Source organism: Somniosus microcephalus, chromosome 31 (genome assembly GCF_052327205.1).
Source record: "Somniosus microcephalus isolate GS21.2 chromosome 31, FLI_Smic_1.0, whole genome shotgun sequence".
NCBI lineage: Eukaryota > Metazoa > Chordata > Chondrichthyes > Squaliformes > Somniosidae > Somniosus > Somniosus microcephalus.
In genome coordinates, this window is record NC_141017.1 from 13,707,304 (window position 1) to 13,722,385 (window position 15,082).

Sequence of the window (15,082 nt, forward strand, 5' to 3'; positions counted from 1 at the left end):
GGACCAAGTGCTGGAAAGTGGGATTAGGGTGGAGAGCTCTTTGTTGGCCGGCACGGACACGATGGGCCGAATGGCCTCCTTCTGTGCTGTAAATTTCTATGATTCTATGATGAATGTGAAAAACTGCCCAGTTATGTCCTGTCCACAAAAAGCAGGACAAATCCAATCCGGCCAATTACCACCTCATCAACTTAATGTCAATCATCAGCAAAGTGATGGAAGGTGTCGTCAACAGTGCTATCAAGCGGCACTTACTCACCAATAACCTGCTCACTGATGCTCAGTTTGGGTTCCGCCAGGACTACTCGGCTCCAGACCTCATTACAGCCTTGGTCCAAAGAACTGAATTCCAGAGGTGAGGTGAGATTCACTGCCCTGGACATCAAGGCAGCATTTGGCCGAGTGTGGAATCAAGGAGCCCTAGTAAAATTGAAGTCAATGGGAATCGGGGGGAAAACTCTCCACTGGCTGAAGTTATACCTAGCACAAAGGAAGATGGTTGTGGTTGTTGGAGGTCAATCATCTCAGCCCCAGGACATCGCTGTAGGAGTTCCTCAGGACAGTGTCCTAGGCCCAACCATCTTCAGCTGCTTCATCAATGACCTTCCCTCCATCATAAGGTCAGAAGTGGGGATGTTCGCTGATGATTGCACAGTGTTCAGTTCCATTCGCAACTCCTCAGATAATGAAGCAGCCCATGCCCGCATGCAGCAAGTCCTGGACAACATTCAGGCTTGGGCTGGTAAGTGGCAAGTAACATTCGCGCCACATAAGTGCCAGACAATGACTATCTCCAACAAGAGCGAGTCTAACTACTGCCCCTTGACATTCAATGGCAATACCATCATCGAATCCCCAACCATCAACATCCTGGGGGGTCACCATTGACCAGAAACTTAACTAGGCCAGCCACATAAATACTGGGGCAACAAGAGCAGGTCAGAGGCTGGGTATTCTGCGGCGAGTGTCTAACCTCCTGACTCTCCAAAGCCTTTCCAACACCTACAAAGCACAAGTCAGGAGTGTGATGGAATACTCTACACTTGCCTGGATGAGTTCAGCTCCAACAACACTCAAGAAGCTCGACACCATCCAGGACAAAGCAGCCCGCTTGATTGGCACCCCATCCACCACCTTAAATATTCACTCCCTCCACCACCGGCGCACCGTGGCTGCAGTGTGTACCATCTACAAGATACACTGCAGCAACTCGCCAAGACTTCTTCGGCAGCACCTCCCAAACCCGCGATCTCTTCCACCTAGAAGGACAAGGGAAGCAGGTGCATGGGGAACACCATTACCTGAAAGTTCCCCTCCAAGTTACACACCATCCTGACTTGGAAATATATTGCCATTCCTTCATCGTTGCTGGATCAAATTCCTGGAACTGCCAATCTAACAGCACTGTGGGAGTACCTTTAACACACAGACTACAGCGGTTCAAAAAGGCGGCTCACCACCACCTTCTCAGGGGTAATTAGGGATGGGCAATAAATGCTGGCCTTGCCAGTGATGCCCACATCCCATGAATGAACAAAAAAAAACGTATCTATCTTCCCCTTAAATGTATCTCTGCTATTCGCCTCATCTATTCCTTGTGGTAACAAGTTCCACATTCATACCACTCTCTGGGTAAAGAAGTTTCTTATGAATTCCTTCCTGGATTTATTGGTGACTATCTTATATTTATCCCCCCTAGTTTTGGATTCCCCCCAACATGCAGAAACATTTTCTTTTAGTCTACTTTATCAAACCCCTTCATAATTTTAAAGACCTCCTATTAGGTCACCCCTCAGCCTTCCCTTTTCTAGAGAAAACAGCCCCAGCCTGTTCGTGTGTCGAATTGAAGTAATTCAGAGAATAACATTTTGGGATACAGCATATGAGTAATTGGAGACATGACGTGGTAAGTGTAGCGTACTTGGACCTATGGTTCCCAAAGCTCTCCACCACTGGGGTTTTCCTTGGGCCTGCTGTAGACTAATTGATAGAGATTGGTTGCTATGATTAGTCAACAACTCTATTATCATTGTATCCTTCGACTACCAGGATGGTAGAAAGCGAACTAGATGGGCCGTGGTCTTTTTTCATCTAGCATTTCCTATGTTCCCAAGTACTCGGGCAGCTACATGTGGTGAGTGCAGAAATTCACAGCTTGTGTTGCACGGTTTCACACCAAACCACTCTCCCTCAATGCATACAACGAATAATAATTTGGGGCCTGTTTCAGCACCATCAGCCACTCCAGCTGCTTCTTTGAATGTTGTCCCATTTAAGAATCAGTTTGGCTCAATGGTAGCACTCGCATCTCATGTCAGAAGGCCGTGGGTTCAAGCCCCACTCAAGGACTTGAGAACATAATCTGGGTTTCCGCTTTAGTGCAGTACTGAGGGAGTGCTGCACTGCCGCAGGTGCCATGGTTTAGATGAGATGCTAAACCGAAGCCATGTCTACCCTCTCAAGTGGATATAAAAGATCCCATGGCACTATTTGAAGAAGAGCAGGGGAGTTCTCTGTGTCCTTGTTAACATTTATCCCTCAAACAACACCAAAGATTGATTAATTGGTCATCTACCTCACTGCTGTTTGAAGGACTTTGCTGTGCACGAACTGGTTGCTGCATTTGCCTACATAACAGCGACTGCACGTTTAAAGTAATTCATTGCACTTTGGAATATCCTGAGAGTGTGAAAGGTGCTATATTATTTTGCCGCCTTTCATCCATCCCAGCTGTCCCTTCGCCTCACTAGCCACCTCTGTGTGTCAGTCAATGGGGTCACGTCAATGAAGTCTCAATTTTCAAGGGCCTGGTTGGTGCAGGGGGCCAGCAAGCTGCCAGTTCACTGGTGTCAATCGAGCTGGCTAGGTGAATGAACGAGGTCCCGAGTGCAGGATGGCACCAAGGAGTAAAAAGAGCAGCAAAGAAGATGATGTAGGTTAGGACGTAGTGATTGGGCAACACCAGGCTTGGGTTTTAAAAACCCATAAACTGTAGGAGGAACACTGAAGCAGTTGAGGAGTTCCACGCTTTCTCCTCTTCTTGAAGATACTGACTTCTTCCTCTGGTACTCTCTCCACAATGGCCATGTGTTAACCCAGGCTGCCGATTCAGCCACAGTGGGCACCATAGCTGAGCCTGATTCTGTCCTCGCCTGATGTCCAATCATGCACCCCTAGATTTTGGTCTTCAACATCCTGCTGTAGAGCTTCTCATGCTTGGGAATGTCCATCGGGAAATAAGGCAGGCGCTTATGGCCCTCTGTCCAAATGAAAACAAAAATCCAACTGCACCTTCCAGCAGGGGTCACTGGATAGCGATCAGGAGATATTGGCTGGGCCCTTGGCTGAGTTTGCCCTCCCTAACCCAGGGGCAGTGAGGGAGGTGAAGAGTTCCGTAGATGGCATCCCTAGTGTCGCATGAGTGAGATCAGTATTGACCGGGTTTTAGATCTAACTTTAGACCTACTCTTTGTCTCCATCTCACACAAGGCAGTGCATTTACCTACTGATCCCTTGAGAGAACTGTGCTTTTAAAAAAATATATTTTCCCTTTTTTTGTGTAAACAGCCTCTGATGTCGAGAAAAAACGAGTTGGAGAAACGGCGACGAGACTTCAAGGAGCAATGGCAGAGGGAGCAGCGCAAAATGGTGAGTGAAACGCTGCGGCAAAATACATCGCTCAGGCTGTGCCCGAGAGTGCACCCGCAGGCTGTGTCATGGACAAGTGTCGGCGACCTTCTTCGACATCTGCATAAGCTCATACCCTTCAGTTAGCATTAACTATTAGAGTTGGAACCCTGTCTGATTTCCCCCCCCCTCCCCCACCCTGCAAAGGGCACTGAGGTCAACTGTACTTGTACAGAGAATCTTTTTTTTTAAAAAGGCACAGCTTCTTCGAGAGCTTAGTAGGTAAATTGTGCCACTGTTGTCCCAGCGGTGCCCCCCCAGAACAACTGTACTGTCCTCCCTACGTGTATGTGTCTGTACGCAGTTAGACAGCCAGCCAAACTCCTTTCAATAACAACATGGGAGTCAGGATGTAGTCATAGAGTCATAGAGTCATAGAGTTATACAGCACAGAAAGAGGCCCTTCGGCCCATCGTGTCTGCGCCGTCCATCAAGCCCTGTCTAATCTAATCCCATTTTCCAGCATTTGGTCCATAGCCTTGTATGCAATGGCATTTCAAGTGCTCATCCAAATGCTTCTTGAATGTTGTGAGGGTTCCTGCCTCTACCACCCTTTCAGGCAGTGAGTTCCAGACTCCAACCACCCTCTGGGTGAAAAAGTTCCTCCTCAAATCCCCTCTAAACCTCCTGCCCCTTACCTTGAATCTATGCCCCCTTGTTATTGACCCCCCTACTAAGGGGAAAAGTTCCTCTTTATCTACCCTATCTATGCCCCTCATCATTTTGTACACCTCAATCAGGTCCCCCCTCAGCCTTCTTTGCTCCAAGGAAAACAACCCCAGCCTGTTTAGTCTTTCTTCATAGCTGAAGCGCTCCATCCCAGGTAACATCCTGGTGAATCTTCTCTGCACCCTCTCCAAAGCAATCACATCCTTCCTATAGTGAGGCGACCAGAACTGCACACAGTACTCCAGCTGTGGCCTTACCAGCGTTTTGTACAGCTCCATCATAACCTCCCTGCTCTTATATTCTATGCCTCGGCTAATGAAGGCAAGTATCCCATATGCCTTTTTAACCACCTTATCTACCTGATCCGCTGCCTTCAGGGATCTATGTACATGTACACCAAGGTCCCTCTGACCCTCTGTGCTTCCTAGGGCCCTACCACTCATTGTGTATTCCCTTGCCTTATTTGTCCGTCCAAAATGCATCACCTCGCACTTTTCAGGGTTAAATTCCATTTGCCACTTTTCCGCCCATCTGACCAACCCGTTTATATCGTCCTGTAGCCTAAGGCTTTCCTCCTCGCAATTTACCACCCCACCAATTTTCGTGTCATCTGCGAACTTACTGATCATACCTTTTACATTCTCATCCAAATCATTTATGTAGATCACAAACAGCAAGGGACCCAGCACCAATCCCTGAGGTACCCCACTGGACACAGGCTTCCAGTCACAAAAGCAACCTTCGACCATCACCCTCTGCCTCCTGCCACTCAGCCAGTTTAGGATCCAACGTGCCAAGGCACCCTGGATCCCATGGGCTCTTACCTTCTTGACCAGTCTCCTATGCGGGACTTTGTCAAAAGCCTTACTGAAGTCCATGTATACCACATCCACAGCATTTCCCTCATCCACACACCTAGTCACCCCCTCGAAAAATTCAATCAGATTGGTCAGACATGATTTACCCTTGACAATGCCATGCTGACTATCCCCGATTAATCCTTGCCTCTCCAAGTGGAGACTAATTTTGTCCCTCAGAATTTTTTCCAATAATTTCCCTACCACAGATGTTAGGCTCACTGGCCTGTAATTCCCTGGTTTATCCCTGCTACCCTTCTTGAATAATGGTACTACGTTAGCTGTTCTCCAGTCCTCTGGTACATCCCCTGTGGCCAGAGAGGTTCTGAAAATTTGTGTCAGAGCCCCTGCAATCTCCTCCTTTGCCTCACACAGCAGCCTAGTGTCCAAGCTCCGGTGTTTAATAATGTCACACTTGCATGAGGTCAATGAAACAATACAAATCAGTTGCATTGGGTTGGAGTAAAACTGAGAAAGAAAAAAGAAAGAAATGCACCTTGTTACATACATGAGATATAATTAACATCTAAACATGAATATGTAATGAAACCATTCAACTCACAGGCAATGCTTTCGAAGGCGTAACAATGTAAGATTACAGCGGATTAACTTGCAGCACACTCCATGCTGATGTGACCTCTTTGTTTGCTATCACTATACTACCTGTTGAGTGACCCTACTGGCCATTTCCATTTACTGCCACCTACTGGCGGCAACAAAACGAAACTCCTGCAATTATAAGGCCTCACAGCTCCAGGGACCCGGGTTCGAATCCGGCCTCGGGTGACTGTCTGTGTGGAGTTTGCACATTCTCCCCGTGTTTGCGTGGGTTTCCTCCGGGTGCTCCGGTTTCCTCCCACAGTCCAAAGATGTGCGGGTTAGGTTGATTGGCTATGATAAAATTGACCCTTAGTGTTAGGGGGATTAAATACGTGGGGTTACGGGGATCGGGTGGGATATGTGTTGGTGTAGGGGTTACGGGGATTGGGTGGGATATGTGTCGGTGCAGGCTCGATGGGCCGAAATGGCCTCTATCTGCACTGTGGGGTTTCTGTGATTCTGTGATTCTGTGAACAACAACTAACTCAACACAGACTGGGACAAAATTTGGCTCAGTTGCTAGCACTCTCGCCTCTCAGTCAAGTCCCACGCCAGTGATTTGAGCACATAATCTAGGCTGACCCTGGTGCAGTACTGAAGCAGTGCTGCACTGTCGGAGATTCCATTTTCAGATGAGACTCGCAAAAGGTGGGAAGTGGTGTTCCACAAGGATCGGTGATGGGAACACTGCTGTTCACCATTTGCATAAATGATTTGGGCTCAGGAATCAGAAGTACAATTTCAAGATTTGCGGACAACACCAAATTGGGGGTATAGTTAATACAGAGGAGGACTGCAGCAAAATACAGGAAGTCAATAAACATGCAGAATGGGCGTGTAATTGGCAAATGAACTTCAATATAGATAAGTGTGAGGTGGTACATCTTGGTAGGAAGAATGAGGACACATACTCCTTGGAAAAGAAATGTCTTAATGGTGTACAGGAGCAGAGAAATCTGGGGGTACAGATACACAAATCACTAAAGGTAGCGACGCAGGTTAATAAGGCCATTAAAAAAAACAAAGTGCTGGGGTTCATTTCTAGAGGGATAGAATTGAAAAGCAGAGAGGTTATGCTAAACTTGTATAGAACCTTGGCGAGACCACACTTGGAGTACTGTGCACAGTTCTGGTCTCCATATCATAAAAAGAATATGGAGGCACTGGAGACGGTGCAAAAAAGATTTACTAGGATGATACCAGAACGGAGAGGTTATACCTATCAGGAAAGATTGAACAGGCTGGGGCTCTTTTCTCTAGAAAAGAGAAGACTGAGGGGTGACCGGATTATAGATTGTGAAAGGGTAGAAGATGTTTCCACTTGCGGGTGAGACCAGAACTAGGGGCCATAAATGTAAGATAGTCAATAATAAATCCAATAGGAAACCCAGGAGAATCTTTTTTCCCCAGTGAGTGGTTAGAATGCGGAACTCACTACCACGGAGAGTAGTTGAGGTGACTAGCATAGATGCATTTAAGGGGAAGCTAGATTAAACAGATGAGGGTGAAAGGATATGTTGATGGGGTTAGATGGAGGAGGCTCGTGTGGAGCATAAACACCGGCATGGACCTGTTGGGCCGACTGGCCTGTTTCTGTGCTGTAAATACTGTGTTACTATTTAATACGTCAGATGAGGCCCTGTCTGCCCCCTCAGGTGGATGTTAAATATCCCATGACACTGTTTGATAAGCAGGGGGAGTTCTCTGACCAACAGTGATCTCTGACCAACCTCACCAAAAAACAGATTAATTGATTTGTTTATCTCATTTACGGTGTGTTGGATGCTGCACATTGGCTGTGGCATTTCTTACATTACAATAGTGACTGCACTTTGAAAAGTGCTGCAGTGAAACGTTTTGGGATGTCCTGAGGATGTGATAAGATGCCATATAAATGCAAGATTGTTTGCTCGTACCCACTGACCAACATAGGAGCGACCAGGACAATCCTTTATATAAAAAAAAGTTGGTGTTTCAGAAATGATAGAGCTGAATAAAGTACATGTTGGGAGATGGCTGGTGACCGAGGCTGTGAACTTGTTCCATTCTGCAGAACGAAGCGCTGGCAGCACTGCGGAAGTCGAAACAGATGTACCTCCAGCGCTGCGAGGATTTTGAAAAGGCGAAACTGCACAGTGCCAAGGCTGAAGAAGAGCAGCAGTCGCTGAGCATGAGCGGCACTAACCCAGGCAGCGCCAGCAAGCAGCTGGAGAAACGCAGGCGGTCAAAGGACGATGCACACTTGAAGGTGAGCGAGGGCACCTCGTGGGGGTAGGGTTGCTAACTCTGGTTGAATGTATTCCTGGAAGTTTCATCACCCGACCTCCTGCCTCCAACTGCCCCATGCTCCCGCCATCTGTCACCCAACATGTCCATCTTCACGGTGCACAGCCTTCCCACGCCAGTTGGAAAGCGAAAAGACTCTTCGCTACTCAATTAGATGATTTTTGATCGTCAGTCAAAAAGCCTTTTTTCCCATTGCCAATATTTTTATAACTAATAAACATAAGTTACGTAGAATACAGGAAACTTTGTGATATCCGGCACCGACCGGACCGAGCTGTTGCCGATCTATCAAAACTGCCGGACATACAAAGTTAATGTTGAAGCATACGGAGGTTTTCATCTCCGTATCTGACAACAAACACTGTTGCTCTAAACAGTCGGCTGCAGCTGCAAGCGTCTCTAGCTGAAGCTGTTGCTATAGCTACAGACCTTGCAGTGCCTGACTGGGAAAAAAAGCAACGAGAACTAAAAAAGCTTATAGAAAACAGCTCCTGATTTTTGCCGTTAGATCGAGTATTCCGGACATATAACCTCCAGATAAACCAAAGTTTCCTGTATACAGCATAGGAACAGCCCATTCGAGCCTCCTCCAATACTTCCTCATCAGCATAACCCTCTATTCCCTTCGCCTTCATTTGCTTATCTAGCTTCCCCTTAAATACTATTCGCCTCAACTAATCCCTGTGTGTTCAAAGAAAATGGGAAAAAAAAACTTTTTTAACAGCCTATGATTTTTCTCCAGGATTGCTCGCAGCACCGGCCTGGAGATTAATCTTCAATTCCTGGAAACTCCAGGCCAATCCTGGATAGTTGGAGGCCCTAGCAGTCGGAGTTAAATAACTGCACCTTTGAATTGCCGTCATTTCTGGTGGAACCTTCACCGATGCCGTGAAGCAGTAGTTAGCCTGTGGTCATGTGGCTGGGGCTTGCAGGGCATTCCGAGCATCGCTTTGGGGCTGGAGCCCTGCTAAGGGAGGGCACAGAGGGGAAATATAGAAGGCACCATTTTGTGGGTGAATAAGTGGAGATGTGGAACAATAATGAAAGGACAAGGAATCTTCTGTGGTTGACGAGGAAGTTTTTTTATTGACGGGGTGGTGGTGGGGGGGGGAGAAGAATTTGAGATGTCCTGCGACATGGTGGCCAATATCATTAGAAACATGGCCCCCTTCAACAGCCATGAAGGAGAATCCCACACTCTAACTATCCTAAGTGCACTGGATGGTGTGGGATACTGAACCAAACAGACCAGGAATGTTCAACCCTCAACCTGTGCCGAATTTTTCTCTTTTCATCCTTTGTTTGTGTGGAATGATCCGGGAAGCCTGGTTGTTCTATCTCCTCCCCACCTCCTAAAAGTGCAGGTGCTTGCTGTGCTCTGTATTGTATCTTGACCGAACAGTAATGAATAGAGGAGACGGAATGTACCTTTTACTATTTACTGAGTAAATGGGTGGACATTACAGCACATTGTCTGCATGGCAGAACCCGAAACTGAAAGTGAAAGACAAAGTAAAACCGAGCCCCCCAGCACCCCCTTCAGGTAACACCCGGGAACTGGGACAAACTTAATTGAAGCAAAACTCAAAACACAACACTCTGAATATCCAATGGCAAAGCTCTGCCACTTCACCCAAGTGGCCATTCTTCATGTGTAACGTTGCAGTACTCATTGGATGTATTGCTGGAGGTTTCATTACGTGACATCCAGCCTCCTCCTCCCCGCGGCTGGGCTACCCAACACGTCCATCCTCATGGCACACCGTCTTCCCACGCCAACTGGAGAGTGAATAGACACTTCATGACTCAATCGGATGATACTTGAGTGTCAAAACAGCCTTTACCTTTCTCCAACTCCTATATTTTTATAACTAATAAATTAAGGTGTTCAATGCTCCCATGATTTTTCTCCAGGGTTGCTCGCAGCCGTGTCCTGGAGATTAATCAATTCCTGGAGTGGCAGCAACCCTATTCATGTGTGAGTCCAGACAGTGAATGTCATCAGGTTATTTGATCTTGAGGAACATCACAAAGGGAACTGGGTGATAATCAGTAGCATGGCTAATTTATTCTTTGCCACCCCCACCCCCCACCATTTGTCTGCCTCTGCTCCAACTCATTTCACCTCCTCCCCTTATCCCCACCCCTGGCGGCTGTGCCTTCAGCCACAGGCTCCACACTCTGGAATTCCCTCCCAAAACCTCTCCACCTCTCTCGTCTCCTTTTACGGCTCACTTCAAAATAGACCAGACTTTTAATCCCCCCTCATAATATCTCCTTCTTTGGCTCGGTGTTCTTTTTTGTCTGATTATGCCTCTGGACATTTTTCTACGTTAAAGGCACTATATAAATTATTAAGTACAATAAGTAGTTGTCTTTTTTTCTCTTTATCTATCTTCTTCTCTCTGACATTCTCTTGCCGCGTGACATTCTTAAACGTTAAAGGCATTATATAAATGAAAGGTTTTTTTCTCGCTATCCCTCTCGGGCGATGGAAACGGATACAATGATCATTTTTTTGTTACTCCTTTCTGGGTACAGTGCCACAAGCACTGGGTAACTCATCATACTAGATTTGAGTCAAGACAGTGAATTTAACAGGCAATTTGACTGGTGTAGGCATCACAGTTGAGCAGTCACCTTTGTCTTGATTTTTTTTCTCCCTCTCTTTCCCCGCCACAACCAGGGGCGTAAATCCCAGCTCTGGTCAGCGAACTCCACACAGGGCTTCATACAGGAGGCCTTTCTGGTCTTATTTTCTCAGTTTATTACTGGATCAGGTTCCAGAGGCCTTGGGAGTGAGATCAGTTTTCTGGGGTGAGGGTCTCTGACCAGACCGCTCCACAGGCGTTTCACTTGGGCCTCTGATAGCAGTCGGAGAGGGGATGCACACTGGATCAGGCCAAGCAGGAATTGAAGTGCAGTCTCACAGTTGAAAAGCCGATGCTTTAATCAGTTACACCTTGCAGTCCCTGGAAACCTATTCATCTGAACGACTTTCAGTGCTGAAAGGGCTAAGCTGGCTACGTTTCTTCTCCCCCACTAGGTTCAGGAGACTGAACTATATTACAAAAACTGTGTCTACGAGGCTAACTTCAGGCGCAAGGAGATGGAGAGAATGAAAGTGAGGATCATCACACAGCTTCGCAAACTCATCCACCAGTGCGACCTCACACTGAAAGCGGTGAGACCATCAACTAACATTGTTTTTCTTTCACTCTCGCTCTGTCTCTCATGCACACTTACTTTCTAGCTCTCTCCTTCCTTATTCTCACCCATAGCATTCACTCACACTCTCCTCCACTGTCTCACCCTCACATTTTCACCTTTCATTCTCACTCTCACCTTCACTTCCCCACTTTTTCTGACAGTCTCTCATTCTATTTGTGTCTCTCTCCCCCCTCTCGTGCTCTCACTATCGCTCCATCCTCTCACTGTCCCCTCTGTACTCTTGACTTCTCCCTGGCCCTCCTGTGAGGGTTCACTCTCAAACAGCCCCCATCATTTTTTTCCCCACTAGTAACACTGTTCTCTGACTGTCACACAGGATGCCTGTTATAGGAGGTGCTCAGCCACAAAGCTAGTCTGGTAGTTGGAAAAACGTTGTCCTATTCGTGGCCACTCTCGGTACTGAACCCAAAATGAGCAGTGAGCTCAGATCTGAGGCTACCAGAAAGTGTACATCAAATTCAGCTCTTCCTCACTCTTCTAATTGCTTAGCGAGTCAAGGCACCACTCGGGGTAGAACTGAGCCATACAGACAAGGCAGTGTTTGATGGGACAGTGTAGAGGGAGCTTTACTCTGTATCTAACCCGTGCTGTACCTGCCCTGGGAGTGTTTGATGGGACGGTGTAGAGGGAGCTTTACTCTGTATCTAACCCGTGCTGTACCTGCCCTGGGAGTGTTTGATGGGACAGTGTAGAGGGAGCTTTACTTTGTATCTAACCCGTGCTGTACCTGCCCTGGGAGTGTTTGATGGGACAGTGTAGAAGGGGGCTTTACTTTGTATCTAACCCATGCTGAACCTGCCCTGGGAGTGTTTGATGGGACAGTGTAGAGGGAGCTTTACTCTGTATCTAACCCGTGCTGTACCTGCCCTGGGAGTGTTTGATGGGACGGTGTAGAGGGAGCTTTACTTTGTATCTAACCCGTACTGTACCTGCCCTGGAAGTGTTTGATGGGACAGTGTAGAAGGGGGCTTTACTTTGTATCTAAACCGTACTGTACCTGCCCTGGGAGTGTTTGGGACGGTGTAGAGGGAGCTTTACTCTATATCTAACCCGTGTTGTACCTGACCTGGGAGTGTTTGCGACCATGTGGAGGAAGCTTTATTCTGTATCTAACCCATCATGTACCTGACCTGGGAGTGTTCACTAGGACTGTGTAGAGGGAGCTTTACTCTGTACCTAATCCGTGTTGTACCTGCCCTGGGAGTGTTTGATAAGACAGTGTAGAGGGGGCTTTACTCTGTATCTAACCAGTGCTGCGGCTGCATTAGTGCTGACACTAGGTGCATGAAATGGAAATTGTTCCATTCTTCACACTAACGTCCCTTACCTCATTGAGGTGGTAAATTACTGGGAAGAAACAGATCTTGAATTACTATGGATACAGACCAAGATTAATAAAATCTAACCTTTCATATATTGGTCTCACCAGGTCTCTGTGAACCTGTTCCAAATGCAGCAGGAGCAGATCGAACAGGTGCCATTTGCCTTTAACTCAATGTATGAGAATATCAAACCTTACGAACCTGGCCAGAAGTATTTTGAGTTTGTTCAAAACCTGGACAAGAAGATGCTGTCCATGGAGAGCTATGAATTTGAGGAGTTTGCCACCCCCAGCAGCAGGTCAGTGATGCAGAGTTGGAGTGTGGGGTATGGCCCATTGGGAATCTATAGTGAGATTGAATGGAATGGTTTCTCCCATTGGGATTCTATAGTGGGATTGAATGGGTTTCTCCCATTGGGAATCTATAGTGGGATTGAATGGGTTTGGCCCATTGGGATTCTATAGTGGGATTGAATGGGTTTCTCCCATTGGGAATCTATAGTGGGATTGAATGGGTTTGGCCCATTGGGATTCTATAGTGGGATTGAATGGGTTTGGCCCATTGGGATTCTATAGTGGGATTGAATGGGTTTGGCCCATTGGGAATCTATAGTGGGATTGAATGGGTTTGGCCCATTGGGATTCTATAGTGGGATTGAATGGGTTTGGCCCATTGGGACTCTATAGTGGGATTGAATGGGTTTGGCCCATTGGGACTCTATAGTGGGATTGAATGGGTTTGGCCCACTGGGATTCTATAGTGGGATTGAATGGGTTTGGCCCATTGGGATTCTATAGTGGGATTGAATGGGTTTGGCCCATTGGGAATCTATAGTGGGATTGAATGGGTTTGGCCCACTGGGATTCTATAGTGGGATTGAATGGGTTTGGCCCATTGGGATTCTATAGTGGGATTGAATGGGTTTCTCCCATTGGGATTCTATAGTGGGATTGAATGGGTTTGGCCCATTGGGAATCTATAGTGGGATTGAATGGGTTTGGCCCATTGGGACTCTATAGTGGGATTGAATGGGTTTGGCCCATTGGGACTCTATAGTGGGATTGAATGGGTTTGGCCCATTGGGAATCTATAGTGGGATTGAATGGGTTTCTCCCATTGGGATTCTATAGTGGGATTGAATGGGTTTGGCCCATTGGGATTCTATAGTGGGATTGAATGGGTTTGGCCCATTGGGAATCTATAGTGGGATTGAATGGGTTTCTCCCATTGGGATTCTATAGTGGGATTGAATGGGTTTGGCCCATTGGGATTCTATAGTGGGATTGAATGGGTTTGGCCCATTGGGAATCTATAGTGGGATTGAATGGGTTTGGCCCATTGGGATTCTATAGTGGGATTGAATGGGTTTCTCCCATTGGGATTCTATAGTGGGATTGAATGGGTTTGGCCCATTGGGAATCTATAGTGGGATTGAATGGGTTTGGCCCATTGGGATTCTATAGTGGGATTGAATGGAATGGTTTCTCCCATTGGGATTCTATAGTGGGATTGAATGGAATGGTTTCTCCCATTGGGATTCTATAGTGGGATTGGTTGGAAGGCTTTGGCCCATTGGTAAATTGTATGTTAATTTTTTTAACTTGCAGGTCCTCCCCGACTGGAAGAAGAAAAAGTGGTGCCATGCTGATCCATCGAACGTCAACATCCTCCGCTGACTTTCCGAATGTGGCAGACGAAGTTGAAAACAAACTCAGTAAGTTGACAAAAGCAGTTTTCAAAAGCAGGGAAGCCTGTGTTACATTCGAAAATAAGAAAGTTCTACTGTGAAATTTGCAGCGTATCGCTCAAATGTTTTTCTCTTAGTCGGGACAATCCAAAATGTCTGTGAATCTGTTATGATAAGGGTACAAGAAACACATGCAGACTTTGTAGGAGACTGTTTTCTCCAGACCCACCCTCCAACTCATCTCCTATATCAAGCAGCCTGGGAGAACTACTTTCCAGCTCACATCAGCTGCTGGGTGGGCAGGACACGCTGTCTTTTGGGCTTGAGCCCATTCACTGCAATAGAGCATCATCAGACCAGGTGAGTCTGATGGCCCTCTCGTTGCCCTTCCTTGGCACTCTTGCCGCCTCCCTAATGGCCCTCTCACTGCCCCCCCCCCCCCCCGCCCCATTGGCACTCTCACCATCTCTCTTCCCCCACCCCCGATAATAATCACCAGACCACCGATCTGTCGTCGTCCTGTCCATCCCCCCCCCCCCCATCCCGGGACAGTATTCCTATCGCTACCACTCACAGGTAGGAATTTACTGAGCAGCCCCGATGCTGCGACATTGTCTTGGACTGATGGATGTGCAGCAGTCTCTCAACATAAACAGCTGAGTCAGTCAACAAATTCCTTTGAAAAGGAACTAGGCAAGTATCTGTTTGAGAATGATGCGGGAGGTTTCACAGGGATAACATAT

At 47.1% G+C, this 15,082-nt stretch overlaps 1 protein-coding gene across 3 annotated transcripts in view; it reads left to right on the forward strand.

The window, feature by feature from the left end:
* Nucleotides 1-15,082, forward strand: part of gmip (GEM interacting protein) — a 146,624-nt gene that overhangs the window by 110,214 nt on the left and 21,328 nt on the right. For 2 of the 3 annotated variants that reach the window (XM_085971542.1, XM_085971544.1), the window contains 5 exons: nucleotides 3,568-3,648; nucleotides 7,867-8,061; nucleotides 11,146-11,283; nucleotides 12,760-12,950; nucleotides 14,260-14,366. In XM_085971542.1, coding sequence (XP_085827668.1) covers nucleotides 3,568-3,648; nucleotides 7,867-8,061; nucleotides 11,146-11,283; nucleotides 12,760-12,950; nucleotides 14,260-14,366 — 712 coding nt within the window. The remainder of the gene's footprint in view (nucleotides 1-3,567; nucleotides 3,649-7,866; nucleotides 8,062-11,145; nucleotides 11,284-12,759; nucleotides 12,951-14,259; nucleotides 14,367-15,082) is intronic. The other variant, XM_085971543.1, reaches the window with a different exon arrangement.